Here is a 19,353-nt window from a genome sequence, read left to right as displayed (position 1 = left end):
CTTCTTCCTCTTCTTCTTCTTCCAACCTACTTTCTATCTCCCAACTTTCTTTTCTCCTTTCTTTTGTTCTTCTCGGGTTCTTCTTCTTTTCATCTTTTTTTTTTTTTTTTAATTTTCCTCATCGAATATTCTTTTCCCTTTTGCAGATCTGATCTACACAAAGGCATTACCTAGCTCCATTTCAAGAAACACCCAAGATAAGTGCCTCCTCTCTTTTTTCCTCTTTATTTTCTTGCAACCAAACATCTTTATTTTATTAGGTTGTTTTTCTTTTTACATTTTTTACTAGATTCTACTGAACTCAGATTGGTTGAATTTGTATTGACTCGATGGGTCAACTCACAAAATTAGACTTGAGTTGACTCGGGTTGACTCAAGCTTACTCGAGCAAGTCAACTCACCGAGTTGGATCTGAGTTGACTCAGGTGAGTCAACTCACTGGGTCTTAATGACCTTAAGTGGGCTTTTAAATAGGATTTGGGCTCATGCCCACTGTGAATTTTAAAACAGGATTTAGGCTCAGGCCCAATGTGGTTTTTTTAAAAAGGAGTTGGACTCAAGCCCATTAAAAATTTTAAAACAAAATTTGGGCTTAAGCCCACTATGATTCTTTAAAACAAAGTTGGGCTAAGGCCTATTATGGATTTTAAAACCAGATTTGGGCCTAGCTTTTTAGGTTTGAAATTGGGGCCCAAGACTATTGAATATTAAAAATGGGTCGTGGTTTTTAAAGATATGGGTTGTCGATTTAAGTTTTGAAAACTGAGTTTGGCCCTGTGTTGAAAAACATAAAAGGATATGGCCTTCTACGATTTGGGTTAATATCTGGGCTTTAGTATGAATGGACCCAGGTCCAAATTGAATCTAGGTCTTATGTCTGTAGGTACTTATGTCAAACTAGTCCACCCAGTCAAATGGATCAGGTTACTGAGCTCTCCAAGTGGGTCGGGTCACTAGATCTGATTCACTGAATTGGATCCCATATGCAGCATATTTTATACTAATTTAAGCACATAAAACCAACTTAGAATTAAAAAATTACCTCTGATCTTCAAACTCCACCAACTATGAGCCCCATTTTCTATAATTCCAAGATCAACTCTGACCTCTGAATCTTATGAATTCAACTATTCTCTCAAAACAATTCAAAGTACACTTTACATAAATGCCTCTCTCTGTCAATGTGTGTGAATCACCTTCTGAATTGCTCCCCTGTATGAACTCCTCTCGAAATTCCCACACTGTTTGTGTGTGAATCTCTCTGCAATTCCCACTACAATTCTCATACTATGAATTTCTCACACACTATATCTATCTCCTCTTCTTTGTGAATGTTGTACTTACTCTCTGCGAATGCCCCTTATTTATAGGGTTGGGGCCTCAGCCACATACGTAACAAGCCAACCTTCCCTTTTCAACCCTTTCATTTACATTAAATCTCTCATGTGCGTGTTTTTCTTCCTACAGCAAAATTCTTATCCCTAGCTATGGCTCATTGAAATCGGTTGATTTCTTTCCATATCAGTCCTTGGCCAAATATTGGGATTGGAAACATATCAATCTTGCAAATTCTCCAATATAGAATCATTCAAATTTTCTCCCTTTTATTGCTTGATTTCTTTATGAATTGGCGTGCAAGTACTAGCTGTGGTTCACGAAGATCCCTGAATATTCCCTGCAGCTCCCTGTATTTTTGTTTACCCCTTGTATTTCTGTATTTCTCCTATATTTCTCTTTATTTTCCTATATTATGGTGTATTTCCCTGTATTTTTTTATAAATATTTAATAAAAATATTGTTATATTTAAGGTCCGATTAAAATTAGGTGTCTACAACTATTTCTTTTTACAAGTTTGTTGCTTAAGGGGACAAGAAGAGCAGTCTTCTTGTTATCTTTCAGTAACAAGTCTATAAAGATAAAAGGTACAAATTTTGTATCAGGCCTTATATAACAAAAGAAGTGATGTATATATATATATATATATATCCTAATGAGGACTTACTAGAAAATTATTTTAAAAGTATATATATTGTTTATATTGTAATATTATTGTAATGTGAAACATATTAAAGAATTGAAAAAAATGAACTTTTATAATATACTTATATTTTAGGAAAATTTAGTAGTCTTTTTTTTTTTTTGAGTAATTATATGTACTTTCAATTTTAGATCCATGGTACTAGGAGATATAATTTATTTATTTTTCTTTTTCTTTTTCTTCAAGTAAATAAAACTATGTTATGTCCCAAACTCAAAATTATTTTTTCACTTGTCGACAAAAAAAAAATTTTTTCTTTTAAAAATGAGTTAATTTAAATACATAAAATTATTTTTAAAATGCATTTATATTCTAAACAAGAAAAGAAATTAGAGCTTATTTTAGGAATGAATAAATTGATTAGGATTTGCTGATATGTGTACATAAAAGTTGTCAACATTATAGACACCTCATTTGTCGATCATTATATAGAAAAATTTAGGGATTTTTTACCCTATTTTCATTTCAATTGTAGGCATAATTAAGTTGATTTTCTTGCTTAGTCGTGGATTATAGGGTTTTTTTTTTTAAAGTGGCAATGAGTGTAGTCTAAGGTCTTTGCCTAAGTGGTCGCACTTCGGGTGGTCCCCCAATTCACTCAACCTCATTGCCCTGTTTAGAATTTTCATGCATTAGGCGAATTGTACAATATTTCATTTACAATTAAGAATGATGAATATACAACCAAAAAAACAAAAATAAATAAATAAACAACAGGCATGTCTGCCCTCATAGCCGCCAATCGGGCATGCCTTCCAAGCTTCCTGTGCCTACACATATAGAGAAATCAAAGCTTGGTTAGCTAAGCCCAACAATGAAGCCCAAATTTTGGGCTTAATTTTTAAGTTTGGGGCTCATGGTGGGCCTATGGTAAACTTAAGGCCCAACATGGGCTTACTTTTACATTTTAGGCCCATAGTGGGCGTATGCTTAACCTGAAGCCCATGTGGGGCTTATTTATTTAAGAAAAAAAAATTGAGGCACCAATCTAGCCTGGCCCCTAGTTTACCCCCTACAAGAAGGCCCCTTTTCCTACCTACTCCCCTCTGCAACCACAAGAATCAGGAGCTCCCCAGAGCCTGCTTCCCCTCATACTACTCTTACTTGCTACCATAGAAATCTAAAGCTCATTAAGACCCTACCACCTTTTTTAGCCTATAAATAGGAAGAGTGAAGAAGAATTAAGGAGCTCTGGAGACTTTGGAGATGTTGACTTTTTGAGTCTGATCCCTATTTTTATGCTGACAAAGCATATGTTTCTTATGTGTGTATTTATTATATGAACAGATCCTTAATTTAACACACACATAAGGAAACGGCGATGGAAGCTTGCGGGACTTAAAGCATATACGATTAGGTACATGCCATGAATTCAGAAGAGTAAAAGAAGAAAAAAAGGACATTTATTGTTTTATCTTGTAATGCATTTAAGCTTTATTTTTAGAATTTTGTTTGTAATAATGCATACATCTTACATGATATGATTTAAATGTTCAGACAGAACCATAGACAGGTCGTAGGGAACCAAAGGCCATAAATAGACCTTGAAACATTGAATTTTTTGCTTGGAAATGTCCTTAGGGTTTAAATTGAGGCAAAAATAGGTCTTCAGCTGACCAAAGTTGGATTTTTGGGCTTAATTTAAAAGCACGATCGACCGAACCCTTGGAAACATAAATGCCTCGGTCGACCAAATAGGTCAGAATTCAACATGTTGACTTCGCTCGGTCGACCATACTGAATTGAATGTACCATCCTCGGTCGACTGAACAATGAACCACTGACATCCCAACTACTTGGTCAACCAAAACATGTAGTTCAAACTTGAGATGGTCGATCAAAGCTATATGAATAGCCGACCACATCTTTGCCTTAGTCGACCAAACCCACAAAGGGCTCAGAATCGCCCTTTTTTAGTCGACCAAATCTATAGTTCAAATTTGCCTTGGTCAACCAAACTTATGAAAGTGGTCGACCGAACCTTGTCCTTGGTCGAACGAACCTCTCGGGTTCTAGCATTTTTAAAATGTTAATCACGTCTTAACCTTAATTAAATTTTTCCAAAAATACCAAGCGTGTCCCCAACGCTCATCATTTTTTTAAAAACTATAAATACCCCTTCATTTGCTTTGATTAGTAACTTTGATTAATCTCAAAATCCTCTCAAAATATTTTGATAATCAAAGTTCCTCAAAACCATTTTTAACGCAAAAATCTTTTGTTTGGGACAAAAAATAATCTAAACTCTCTCATACTCTCTTTCAATCTTTCTTTTGAAAAATCTTTTTAGAAGAGAGTATTTTATTTTGGGCATTTAGCTTATATCCATAGCATATACTCTCACTCAAGCTTTTATTTTAAAATCATTTGGAGAGTATACTTAGGGTTTCTCCCATATTTTCTTTGACAAATATTCTTGTGGAGAAATTGTTTATGGCATTGTGAATCTTTGCACAACTCATTGCAAAGATTCATAAGCTCACTTGTGCTTATTGACAAAATTCTTTTTGAGCTAAAAACCCTATGTTTTCCTGTATCCTTCATTGAAAAATATTTTGTTTGAGAAAATATTATTAGGGTTTAAATCTTTATGTGCTTATCATATACATCTTTTTTCAAAGATTGAAAATATTATTTTGAGTAAAACACCCTTACTCCCTGAGCATATTTCATATCATTAGAGAGTGCATTTTGAGGTTAAACGTGTACATCTTTGCTTGTATTTATAAGCATTTTTATTATGTACAAAAATGTGTTTAATGTACCAGTTGGGTTCAACTCGTAAATTCAACTAGGGAGTCTCAGCTCTGTAAGTGAGACCGGTTGGGTTCAGCCCAAAATTTGAATTGGGGTGTCTCCACCCTGTAAGGGAGACCAGTTGGGCTCAGGCTGGTAATTGAGTTGGGGTTTACCTCGCTCCGTAAGGAGAGGTTGTAACGGCTTCTGCTCCGTCCGTTTAAGTGAGTAAGGATAGTGTAATCCTTAGGGGTAGGCCCAAGGCGGGGACGTAGGCTGGTTTGGCCGAACCTCGATAACAAATATTGTGTGTCACTCTCTCTCTCTCTCTCTCTATCTCATTTAATTACTGCACTTTAGTTTCCATATGTGTATGCTTGCTTATTTACTGTCATAATTATTCACATGCACACATTTAATTTAAATGAGAGATATGCTGCACACGTGTATATTAGCACTGATCGCCTAATTTTTTTACATACACGGTTTTAATATTGAATGGGATATGAATTTTGGTGAATCGGCATAAAATTTTATTTTAACCAAAACGTTTTTAAAACCCAATTCACCCCTCCGCCCCCCCCCCCCTCCCTCTTGGGATCACACCATTTCCAATGAAAGAGTCAAGACCTAGGAAAGTTTCTTGAAGGGCAAGAGGAAGAAACAAAGTGAGAGTGGAAAAGGTGAAAAGAGAAAAGCAGAATTTTAAGAAATCGAATAAGAAGAAGCAGAAAAGAAAAAGAAGTAGAGGAGAAGAAGGAATTCAGTGAGCAAAAGTAGTAAAGTAATAGGAGTTTGAAATACCTAAAAGGTAAGTACCTATTCTCTATTTCACTAGGTTTGAATGACCAGTTGATCATTTGATTTTGCAAATTGTCAACATGCTACCCTAATATTTCTTTTTGGTCTAAGCCTAATTAGAATCCCAACAAAAGAACCTAAAATACCCTTCAAAGCTCTCCTATACGAAGCCCAATTAGAATCCATTAAAAAACCCAATCGGAACTCAAACCCTGCAAAGATCTCTCATTTAGACCTCCAATTACCCAATTAGCACCCCCAAAACCCTGCAAAACCCCAAACAAACCTGAAAATATCACCCAAAAAATTTGGGTCAACCTAACCCAAATACCCTATTTTGACCCAAATACCCAAGTCAACCTAACCCCAATATCTGGGTCAGACAATCCATAATCCCTAATCTAACCCTAGCCCTAACCTAACCTTAACCCAACCTGATCCCTAATCTAGCCTTAACCTACCCCTAATTCAACCTGACTTGACCCAACCTAACTCGACCATAACTCTGGTTAACCCAAAGTCCCCAATTTGGCTTGAGGAAAAGCCTAAGAAACCAAAATAAAATGAACCAAGATAAGAGAAAGGAATCTAAAAAAACAAAGAAAGAGATAGCAAACAAAGGAGGGGGTTTTTACCTTTGTGAGAACTGAGTTGAGATCTGAAAAACAAAGCAGACAGTTTGAAACATTCTACCCACGTGAGCCCTATTCCACCTTCAAAAGGAAAGCAGAGAGGGTAAGATCAAAAAGAAAGAAAAAGAAATCTAAGAGAGCAAAATAGAGAGAGAGAAGAGAGAATCAAGAGATAAAAGAGAAAAGGGGTACGTGCATTAAGATCAGAAATAGAGAAAAGAAAGAGAGAGTAAGATACAAAGAAAAAGAAAGAGAGAGTGAGATTCGAAGAAGAAGAAAGAGAATGAGAAGGATCAGAGAGAGAGTGGGGCTTACCATGCTCCGTCGTAGGCAGCAAAGGCCACCAGAGGAGGTGGTGGCAGTAACTAGTGTAGATGGCTTTTGGAATCGAGAGATCGAGAGAGAGAGAGAGAGAGAGAGAGAGAGACAGACAGACAGACAGAGAGACAGAGAAGGTTAGAGAGAGATAGAATTCAAGAGAGTTCAAAGGCAGGAGAGGAAAAGAAAAGAAAACAATATATATATACTTAAGTATTTAAAAACCAAAAACAAAAAAATTTTAATAATGGGAAATGTGTCACCATTTGGGTAGTGTCATGTGCCACAACCACATCTGCGCATTTTGGGTGACATCACTCGGTGATGTGGCGTGATCCTGGCAATCCCTTTTGTGTTTTCTCAATACGATTGGATGCCTCGATCACTGCCATGTTAGTGATCTACGTCATTTTCTCTAAGCTACTAGCATGTGACCATGTGGCAAGTGACATCATAATGACATCTCCTTGCCATGTGTCACCTCTTTATTTTATTTTATTTTTTTAAAAGAAGAAAAAATTCAAGTCGTCCGCATGCTGCTACATGTCACCATGGATGGGTAACATGTGGCAGATCCAGATGTCTCTTGCCTCTTCTTCTCCCTCTCTGAACCAGGTCAACCCGAGTCTGACTCGTTGACTTGGCCAAACTGGTTCAACTGATTTGACTCGGTTCAACTCCCTGAACCACTCGTTTTTTAAATTAATAATAATTTTAGAAAATTCATTTTAAAATTATTTATATTAATAAAAATTGAGAAAAATAGAAAAAATTAAAAAAAATTAAAAAATATGTGAGTTGTTTTTTACTTAGACAACCAAAAATATAAATATTTTTAAATCTTAAAAAATAAATAAAATTGAGAAAATTTCTTTAAAAACTTTAAAAATTGTAGAAAAATTCTTTTAAAAAATTTTAGAAATCTTGGGACCTTTTTGGTCAAATTTTGGTAATTTATTAGTTGTTTATCTTGCGTTCTTTCCTGTTACATAACTCTGCATGAATATGTGTCTGCCTTTTATTTTATGTGTGCATGTGCCTACATGCTTGTGTATGTATGCACTTTCCCCCACCCCATAAGGAGGAATATGATGTACTCAGGCTATATAATCCCTAGGAGCGAGGGTTCTAGTAGAATCACTTTAGACTGACTCAGTAAGTGTGTAACACCCTAAACCAGCCACGTGGGGCCCGAAGTGTTATGAGACCAACACACATCTCTAATACCATTCACGCCGCGAAAAATAATAAAAATAACCTCGAACATATTATACTAGAGTTCTATATTTACATATGCTGATCCATAATAATTACAAACTCATTCCTCATTTTACAACCATAATTTAAAATATATTAAAACGTAAAACTTTATACATAACTGTTCTAATAACCACTCACAAAACTACCCCGCCTTAGAGCTATCTAAGCTCGATCACCTCGATAACCTGAAAAGATTAAATCATCAACGGGGTGAGACACCTCCCAGTAAGGAAGAAATAATTCATAACAGTGTGTGGCTCAAGTGTTTAATATATAATTAAAATATCCATACAAATGCGATCACAATCCACTAGTAGCCAAAATAACACGCTCATAATCATAACATGGTCAACGTCTTTGTCAGCCAATCACGTACCCATATTCATAAATATTTTACTTATAATTCCATAGAATAGGGAAGTCAACCCACCCATACAAGTAGATTCCCTCTCCTCTAGTGCTAAAACTAGGACACTCACCTTTCTCAATAAGCCATCGGGTTATGTATCCAGGTAAAGTCACCGAGAATAGGGAAGGTAACCCACCCATACAAGTGGCTTCCCTCTACTCTAGTATCCACATATAATTATCAGAGTACTTGCTTTTCTCAGCAAGCCCTCATGTGGAATAATCTACTTACCTTAAATACTTAATTAATTAAACTCACACGCAGCCAACCATATTTGTTTCACAGAACTTTGCACATATACGCATAGCACAATCAATCCACACAGGATAAACATACAGTCTTCCATCATACCCACACAGGGTCTACATTCGCACAATATGTAATCATCCATACAGGACTATCAATTACAACATACATGTCCACATAGGACTGGTCCACACAGGACAAACCAGTCACACAACATATATGTCCACACAAGATTAATCAAACTACAAAGGTTACTCGGTCCACATAGGACAAACCAATCACACAGCATACATGTCCACATAGGACTGGTCCACACATGACTAATCAAACCACACAGGTTACAAAACAAACACTCTGTTCATGGTACATAGGTAAACAACCTCCTCATACCACTGCCAATATTTACCTCCAAATACAAATGCCCATATAACGACCTCCTTATACCACTGCCAACTTTATATAACAGCTATACCAAGTACGATATAACGACATCCTCATACCACTACCAACGCTATATCGAAATTTACATAAACCACGACACAAGTCAACAGCAACCAATCATTCAACACATCCACAGTTCTACCACAATATGCACAACATTAGTATCTGCAATCAACTAGTATAATCAACCAGGCAGAAATCATAGCCAAACAATATTCGCAGTTTCAATGATTCGTCATTCCACATTGCTTGCAATCATTTAATTAACAAAGATGGTTTCAACCACACAGATTTTCCCAATATAATATATACGAAAACAATATTTTCAATGCCAGCATGGTTCAGAAATTATACCTGTATATATAGAAATTATACTCAAAATTAGTCATTTTAAAATTATTAAAAAGCTATTATAAAATATTTCCCCTTACCTGCTCCTCGGAATTCTTGCTTAAATCCAAACAAAAAGAGACCCTGTATTCCAAAAATTTTAACTTACTCAAATCTTAGAAAAATACCCATATAATACTTCTTAAGCTCCAAATACCTCAAAATAATAATAAAACATTAAATTATTTCACTTACCCTGGTTTTGGGATGTTTCCCAAACTTCTCAAATCGAAAATCTTCTCCACCTATATTGCAGAGAATCTTCCCAAGAGTCTCATGGTAGCTTCCGATCCTCAAACCGAGCTAAATTCGGCCTGAAATCGAAGAGAGAAGGCAAAGGATCCGTGGGTAGAAAGAAAAATAGAAGGAAAAATGAAATTCTCGCTAAAAATCTAATTTCTCCCTATTTATAAGCAACTTGCCACGTGGCCTCGTTGACGAGACATCTGGACTCGTTGACAAGCCCGAGAACACCACTCGTGGACAAGACTAGGAGCTTGTCGAAGATATTCAGGTATTCAAAACCCTCCCTCAGCAAACCCTTATCGACGAGACATGCAAGCTCGATGATGAGGCCCAAAAGTTTTCTCGTCGATGAGAAAATTCCGGCTTGTCGTCGACGAGCGCTTGCTTTTTCCCTTTAAAAATTTCTTTTCCCTTTTCTTCTATTTTTTTCCTTTTTCCTTATTATCCTTCTTATAATTTTAAATAGTTAAAATTTTCCGAGTCATTACATTCTCCCCCTTAAAAAAATTTTCTCCTCGAAATTCATTAATCACTATTTTCAAAATCAAAAAGTTAACTACACACATTCATAAATTTCAACCAATCCAAACATATGCAACACTGAATCATGCATAGCTAAACAAAATTAACATACATATTAACATAAACATATACTTGGGCCTTTAGTGTTTCCCTCCTCAGGTGTACCCAACATATAGACACGTGTTGGGGCACCACCGCCGCAAGGCACCGGGTTGTTCCTCTAGTTCTGGTTCGGAGCTGGTGCATTATTTGGTGGTTCTTGACATTTTCTGAGCTATGTGACCATGCTTACCGCATCATTAGCATACGACACCCCTACTTTGGCATTCTCCCTAATGTCGCTAGTTACATCTAGGGCAGTGGGGATGTGACGAATCACCCTGTCGTTCTCGATCATTTATTTCCTATCCTTGGCCCACTACATCTCTATCTCCCCTACACGGCCCTTGTCAGACATTTGCTTGGGAATGAGGAGACGCAGCCCTTTTCCTTCGTTCTGATGCATATGTACCTCTCTACTGACTTGACTCTGCAACAGTAGATTTCTCCACCAACTCCGTGAAATCCTAAATCTGTAAGCATGTCATATGCTCGTGAACCCTCTGATTCAAGCCCCTTTCAAACCATCTAGCATTTTGGTATTCATCTGGAACTACGGAAGGTGCAAAATGAGATAGTTCTAGAAATTTAGCAGCATACTACTGAACAGTGAGGCGCCCCTGAGTCAAGTTGAAAAATTCCTCTGCCTTTGCATTTCTAGTGGTGGCGGGAAAGTATCAGTCATAGAAGACCAACTTGAAGCGACCTCGGCTCATCGCTATATGTATCGCTCGCTGTTCCTCCAACAGCTTCATCGCATGCCACCACCGTTCAGCTTCTCCGGCTAGTTTGAAGGTGACGAAAAAGAACCTTTTGATCCTCAGTGCAGTTCAACACTGCCAGTATATTTTCCATTTCTTGTATCCACATCTCAACCTTAATCGGATCGATACCACCCTCAAAAGATGAAGGTTTCAGATGGGTGAATTGATCAATTGTGCAACCCTGGTGCACTAGTGGATAGCTCGATCCCCCGAAAGCCTCGTCTCATTTTTTCCCTAACCTGATGAGCTATCCCTCATAACAGTCGAGAGGTGTCAATCTCATCCCCGCTAGAAGCTCCCATTTCACTTCCTCCTCCTTCATCCATGCCTTTGCTTCTAAGATCCATCCCTGAATATAAATTGTAACGACTTGCTTAATAAACTGATATTTAATATACTCTAATACCATACTGGGATAAACTCAACCATAAATCTAAGCAGCGAGAAGCATAAATCACATAGAAATTATCATTTGAACATACATACATACATATATATATATATATATATATATATATATATAATACCACACAATACCAGAGTTCTACATGTTTCCCCAAAATATGTACACATATTTGTTCTCCAAAATACCCTCAACTAGCTAGGGTTTACAAAATCATTCCCAAAAATATACTCACTTTCTGACAGAGCACTACAGAAGCCCCTCTATTTGCAAGCCTGGTCTACTTGCCTACCTGGATCACCTGAAAAATAATTCAACACTGGGATGAGCCAATGCTCAGTAAGACGAAATATGCTATTACTAGTGTGTGGCAAATGAGCTACTATATCATGAAAATTTGTTTCCAAATAAACATGTATAACTGAGTATATAAATAAAGCACAAGTGATAAAGGACACCTCCCCTTTCCCCTGTTGCTTAACATAACAATATCATAAGTTACTAATCAAAATACTTCTATTATACATAGGTATATTCCCTGTTTCTGTAAATCTGTACATACGTAATAGTAACTGAAAATGTTCCCCGTGGCTATCTGTGTGTCATGACTTATCCCCTCATGACAGGGTTATGCAGCCCGTGGGTGGGATTTCCCCTGGCTGGCCAACCAGGAATAAATCACTATACTCCATCGGTCAATCTGCCCACCTCAACCCATATCTAGATGGGGAGCCTAACCTCTTCAAAGGCCTAGGTGATCGACCTTACCACGTATTATCTAAATAGGTGGTTACACTCATATAGTAACATAATATCTGTAGCAACGGTACCGTGCTTTATAGCTGCAAGTCCAACAGGGTCTGATATCATATAATATATTTCTATATATATATATATATATATATCTGATTTACCATGATTCTGAAGTACTGAAATAACCATGATGCTGCATAATTGTACTGTAATTCACATGTAGTACTACTGAGAACTATATAATCATAACACTGAAACTGCATAATCATAATGCTGATATTCGTGTAATCATGGTACTGAGATTCATAAAATCATGGTACAAAAATCCATAAAATCAAGGTACTAAAATATCGTAAAATCAGGATATTGAAATATCGTAAAACTTATATTCGTACTATATTCATATTCAAAAGCCACACGATACTGTAATACATAATTTTCATCATTAAATAAACTGTATAACATTTTTAAAAATATAGAGCATAGCATATTTCCCTTACTAGACTACTGGAAAACCCCACGGGAATACTAGCTTAACACCCGCAGGGCCTCCTACAAAACACCCTGAAAACAGTATTTTCCAGAACTAAATATCAGTATTTTTCCATCTATATCATTTCCTATAACTGTCGTAAGGCCAAAAAGGGACTAAAAGGCCTTACCCTGAATTTGGGATGAAATCTAACTTCGATTCCCCAATGATCCGCTCTGGCAGACTTATAGAGAACTTCGCCAGGAGCATCGTGGTAGCTTTAGATCTTCGGTTTGGCAACTAACGAGACCAGAAATGAAGAGAGAAGGGAGAGAGTTATGTAGAGAGAGAGAGAGAGAGAGAGAGAGAGAGAGAGAGACGGAAAAATGTGATAAAAATTCGGTTTTTACCTATTTATAGGGACAGATTCATCGACGAGTCCTTCATTAATTTCGTCGACGAGACCCTGTATTCGTCGACGAAATTCAAAGCAGCCAAAAATCTTGCTCAGTATTTTCTCGTCGACGAAGCCCTATATTCGTCAAGGAAATCCTTCAAACCTTCATCGACGAAGTCTACGGCCTCCTTTTGTTTCTGTTTCTATTTCTCTCTCTCTTATTATTATTAAAATGCTATTATTCTTAGGGTCACTACATAAATATACAACAGAGGCAATTTAGAATCTCCACTTCTTAATATGTCTTACATAATCACAAAACATAAAACCAATTTAATATTCAAATCCTCTATTAAATATCCATCATCCATTTATCCACAATTGTCTTAACTTTCAATTCCAAATTCCAAATTTCAAATTTCAGTTTCTCCACTTAGAAACATCACCATCAATGGATTTACCATGGTTTTTCGAAACCATAGACTGATTCAGAAAATCACAAAAGTTCGTCAAGGGATTTCTGCCTCCAACCTAAGAAACAAACTCAAACTTCTGTCAAGACCCTAATCTACCCATTCCTACCTTATTCAACTCAACCTATACTCTCATATTAATCCTCCTAAAGTCCGCAAGACCATTATCCTCTTATTCAAACTGTAACGCCCCAAATCCACCACGTAGGGCCTGGAGTGTTATGAGACCAACATGCATCTCTGATACCATTCACGTAGCGAAAAATAATAAAAATAACCTCGAACATATTATACCAAAGTTCTATATTTACATATGCTGATCCATAATAATTACAAACTCATTCCTCATTTTACAACCAGAATTTAAAATATGTTAAAACGTAAAACTTAATACATAACCGTTCTGATAACCACTCACAAAACTACCCCATCCTGGAGCTATCTAAGCTCGATCACCTGGATAACCTGAAAAGATTAAATCAACGACAGGGTGAGACACCTCTCAGTAAGGAAGAAATAGTTTATAATAATGTGTGGCTAATGTGTCAAATGTGTTCACAATCCACTAGTAGCCAAAATAACATGCTCATAATCACAACATGGTCAACGTCTTTGTCATCCAATCACGTGCCCATATTCATAAATATTTTATTGATAATTCCCAAAAGTAGGAAGTCTACTCACCCATACAAGTAGATTCTCTCTCCTTTAGTGTTAAAACCAGGACACTCACCTTTCTCAATAAGCCCTCGGGTTATGTATCCAAGTAAAGTCACCTAGAATAAGGAAGATCACCTACCCATATAAGTGGCTTCCCTCTACTCTAGTATCCACAAATAATTACCAGAGTACTTACCTTTATCAGCAAGCCCTCGGGTGGAATAATCTACTAACCTTAAATAATTAATTAATTAAAGTCACACGCGGCCTATCATATTCATTTCACAGAACTCCACACATATACGCATATCACAATTAATCCGCACAAAATAAACATACAGTCTTCCATCATACCCAAACAGGGTCTACATTCGCACAATATGTAATTGTCTACACAGGACTGTCAATTACAACATACAAGTCCACACATGACTGGTACACACAGGACAAACCAATCACACAACATACATGTCCACACAAAACATGTCCACATAAGACTAATCAAACCACACAGGTTACACGGTTCACATGGGACAAACCAATCACACAACATACATGTCCACATAGGACTAATCAAACCACACAGGTTACAAAACAAACACTTTGTTCATGGTAAATAGGTAAACAACCTCCTCATACCACTGTCAATATTTACCTCCCAATATAAATGCCTATATAACGACCTCCTTATACCACTGTCAACGTTATATGATAGTTATACCAGGTAGGATATAACAACCTCCTCATACCACTACCAATGCTATATCGTAATTTACATGAACTACAACATAAGTTAATAGCAACCAATCATTCAACACATCCACAGTTCTACCACAGTATACACAACATCAGTATCTGCAATCAACCAGTATAATCAACCAGGCAGAAATCATAGGCAAACTATATTCGTAGTCTCAATGATTCATCATTCCACATTGCTTGCAATCATTTAATTAACAAAGATGGTTTCAACCACACAATTTTCCCAATATAATATATATATATGAAAACAATATTTTCAATACCAGCATGGTTTAGAAATTATACTTGTATATATAGAAATTATACTCAAAATTAGTTGTTTTAAAATTATTAAAAAGCTATTATAAAATATTTCCACTTACCTGCTCCTCAGAATTCCTGCTCAAAACCAAACAAAACGAGACCCTATATTCCAAAAATTCCAACTTACTCAAATCTCAGAAAAATGATCATATAATACTTCCTAAGCTTTGAATTCCTCAAAATAATAATAGAACTTTAAATATTTCACTTACCCTGGTTTTGGGATGTTTCCCAAATTTCTCAAATCAAAAATCTGCTTCGCCTATATTTCAGAGAATCTTCCCAGGAGTCTCGTGGTAACTTCTGATCGTCGAACAGAGATAAATTTGTCTTGGAATCGAAGAGAGAAGGTAGAGGAGTCATGGGTAGAGAGAGAAACAGAAGGAAAAATGAAATTCTCGTTGAGAATCTGATTTCTCCCTATGTATAAGCAACTTGCCACGTGGCCTCGTCGATGAGACATCTGGACTCGTCGACGATCCCGAGAACACCACTCATGGACAAGATCAGGAGCTCGTCGAAAAAATTCAAGTATTCAAAACCCTCTCTTGGTAAACCCTCATCGGCGAGACTTGCAAGCTCGACAATGAGGCGCAGAAGTTTTCTCATCGATGAGCGCTTGCTTTTTCCCTTAAAAAAATTTTTTTTCCCTTTTCTTCTATTTTTCCCTTTTTCCTTATTATCCTTCTTATAATTTTAAATAGTTTAAATTTTTCGGGTCGTTACAAAGTGATTCTATTAGACTTCTTGATTTAGGTAAACACTTTTCTTGCATATTTTGCAAGTGCATTTTATGAGTGCTTTGTAGTTTACATGCTTTGAATAATGACTTTATCTCTAGGTTGCATACATTGGATATTGAAATGAACTTTCATGATAAATCTTCCTCTAAACTTGGGGGGTTATGTGTTTGTATGCCCTCAAGAAATTGGAGGCGAGGGGCTTTTTCTTTCACAAGGCCTCTCGATCTTCAAAGGTCGGGTAAAAGATAGAAACTCCTTAACCTGGAGTAAACTTAAATAAGCAATTTATCCTCATAGGGGTCATTGGGGCTTGTGTCCTCACATGCCTTCAAGGAACTCGAGGTGAGAGTAGCTTTTGTCTTTCGTAGGGTTGCCCATTATATTGGATTGGTAATTGAAATAAATAGGAAGAATCAAGCATTGATCAGTTAATTTTGAGGTAATCCTAGGCTAATCAAGTACCATCTGTTGGACGGGTGTAAAAGGGTGTTAATACCTTTCTTTTACATGACTTCTAAACTTAATTTGGTGACACAGACTACTAACTATCGGTTCCCTTGTACCTAGGAATAACTTAAAGAATAATGAACTAGTAGTATATATCAAATAGGTGTTCTAACCTCACCTAGAGTTAAATAGGCTAGTGGCGACTCCCTTGAACCAAATTTTGGCCCATTTCTCACCACATGCATCATCCCTTTTTCTGATATCGAGTCTGCCATTTGGTAAAGGTGATTCGAAGATTCGACCCCTTGTAATTTGGGAATTGACTCCTCTAAGATGTTGCGTCAAACATTTAATTGGATTAGTCTATAAATGAAATTGTAGACCCAGTATACTTTATAATTTTTCCTGTTTTAGAGATTCATGGGTTTAATTAACTATGTATAACCGGAGGTAATTGGAATATACATATATATATATATATATATATATATATATATATATATATAGTTGATGGGCTTACGCATCAATTAATTAAGTGCAAATTAATAGAGAGCTATATAATAGATAATGCTACTAGTCTATAAAATCTGATGTATGTTCATTTAAGATAAGGTTAAGACTCTAAGCTCTTTTACCAATCTTGATCAACCTATTATATATACTTCTTCAACTTGGCAATTTAACAATCATATACACACACACACATATGTATACATAAGCACATATAAATTATCAAAAGTTTAGATAATTACTAAATACACGCAATAACCATAATTTTATATGGTTACTCATTACTAAACACTAATCAATGGGACCCTCATGCATGTAGCAGAAATTTATAAAATCTTAGGTAAGATTGACATTTCAATTAGCTTAAATATATGTATAGATCCCAATTTATTTATTGTACTTTTTCAACTGGGCTAATTTAACTTTTTCAAAAGGACCAATACACGTACTTCTTTTGTGGTCTCTGACCCCAGTGCAAATCAAATAGTAGAAGAGAACATAAATGCATTTTTGTCTTCTTCCTTCTTGCCAATTTTCCTGAACTATTAACATATTCAAGTTTATCCACAAATGCATCCATCTCCATGCCCTCTCGCAATCAAACTTAATTTGTGTACAGAAACTTTATCTAAAATTCGTAAATCATGCCCAGCACCAATGCCAATCACTGCAATATATTCAACTATTCGTATCTGCGTCAATCTTTAGATTTAGTTAGCAAATATATACATATCCTCATCGATCTCTCACGTTATCACCATATCGACATTCCCCAAACCCATCCTCACCTACACACCTTAACAATATCACCTGCACATACTAAATATCACAGGGCATATCGAAAATAAATACATAAAATCCTAATGTTTCGTAAACTTCTATTTGAATTAGTCGTTCAGATCTATCCAAGTAAATATACTAACTCATAAATGAAAAGAACGTCATATACCCGTTAATGCATTCTTGATAATTAAGCAGACAAATTACACGTAGAGAATCGAATTTGAAACCTAGACCAAACTTTGCTCTCATAATATGTTTTTAAATTCTTTTTTTCTTTTTTGTTTTCTTGTTTTTGTTTTTTATGCTTAGTCTGCTTTCGGCAGCGTTTGGGTTGTCATGCACTTTCATGCATACCCAGGTGTGGATTCTAGGGCACAACTAGCTAACTAGGGTATAAGTTTATATATATAAATTAAAAATTAAATGTTTTAATTTATAGACAAGCCACATATATCCCCATCAAATCATCAGCCCATATTTAGGGTATCAACCCTAGCTAATATCTAAAGGAACCTTCACCTTTTCATCTCCTTTTCTCCTTTTGGATTAAAACAATTAATTAATTAATATGCAAAAAATCCTGCCACCATCATCATCATCATCCCACCATACCACCCTGCACTAACTCCTGCAGGTATATAAATGCTCCATTAGGGGTTCCAGCTCCACCACACCCGACCCCTGCAACTCATTGTTTCCGCCATGAACAAGCTCTACCTCTAATAAACCCATCAACCCTTTTTTACCCAACAACAAAAAAATAAAAATAAAAGCATTTTATTTGCTCTACTTAATTTGTATATTATCTATGTATAACTCCCTTTAAAAAAAAAAAAATTCTGAATTCGAAGGAAATTTTTTTAACTTCTCCCACTAGATTAACAAACTAATTATCGCGACATATCGATCGAACGGAGGAATTAATAATCGATCGATCGATCGAGCTAGGTAGAATTGATCGACATCGGCAGCAGAGAAAATAATGGAGAGGGTGGGGAAGCTGGCGTCGCAGAAGGCGGTGGTGATATTCAGCAAGAGTACGTGTTGCATGTGCCATGCAATAAAGAGGCTGTTCTACGAGCAGGGGGTGAGCCCGGCGGTCTACGAGCTGGACGAGGAGGCGAAGGGGAAGGAGATGGAGTGGGCCCTCATCATGAGGCTCGGCTGCAACCCTCCCGTCCCCGCCGTCTTCATCGGCGGCAAGTTCGTCGGCTCCCCCAACACCCTCATGACCCTCCACCTCAACGGCTCTCTTAAGAAAATGCTCCGAGATGCCGGAGCTCTCTGGCTTTAAATCAATTTTAATTTAATTTCTACTACCCACTGCACCAAAAGTGAAATAAGGTGTATCTGCCTCGCTGTGTTTAAAAGGGAAAAAAGAATTTCCTCTTCCTACGCTTGGTTAATATATAATTCGTTCTTATTTTCTCACTTTTACTTTACATGACGGCTTTAGTCTGTCTGGATGAAGGAAAAGAAAAGAAAACGAAAATGAGAAAATTTAATTTTTACTATATTTTTATTATTATATCTAAAAATTTATTTTTAATATAACTAAAAATTACAAACAATAAAAAAAATGGTGTATAAAATCATATTTTTAATCATTAATTTGATTTTTTTGGGTTTTTTTTTTTACTTTCCTTGATAACCAAATATAAAAAAAAAATTTAAAAAAAAAGTGAATTTCTCTATATTTTTTTTTTCACACATTTTTCAAGCTCCAAATAGGGTCTTAATTAAC

At 36.2% G+C, this 19,353-nt stretch overlaps 1 protein-coding gene across 1 annotated transcript; it reads left to right on the top strand.

Annotated features, from left to right (window-relative positions):
• The first annotated feature begins 18,282 nt into the window (after positions 1 to 18,282).
• On the top strand, positions 18,283 to 19,039 carry LOC131151737 (monothiol glutaredoxin-S10). The gene has a single exon (XM_058103133.1). The coding sequence runs from the start codon at positions 18,592 to 18,594 to the stop codon at positions 18,901 to 18,903; it is 312 nt and encodes a 103-aa protein (XP_057959116.1). The 5' UTR covers positions 18,283 to 18,591; the 3' UTR covers positions 18,904 to 19,039.
• The last annotated feature ends 314 nt before the right edge of the window (positions 19,040 to 19,353 follow it).

Source organism: Malania oleifera, chromosome 3 (assembly GCF_029873635.1).
Source record: "Malania oleifera isolate guangnan ecotype guangnan chromosome 3, ASM2987363v1, whole genome shotgun sequence".
Lineage (NCBI taxonomy): Eukaryota > Viridiplantae > Streptophyta > Magnoliopsida > Santalales > Ximeniaceae > Malania > Malania oleifera.
The sequence above is the reverse complement of the archived record's forward strand: the minus strand, read 5'-3'. Positions and strand labels throughout refer to the sequence as shown.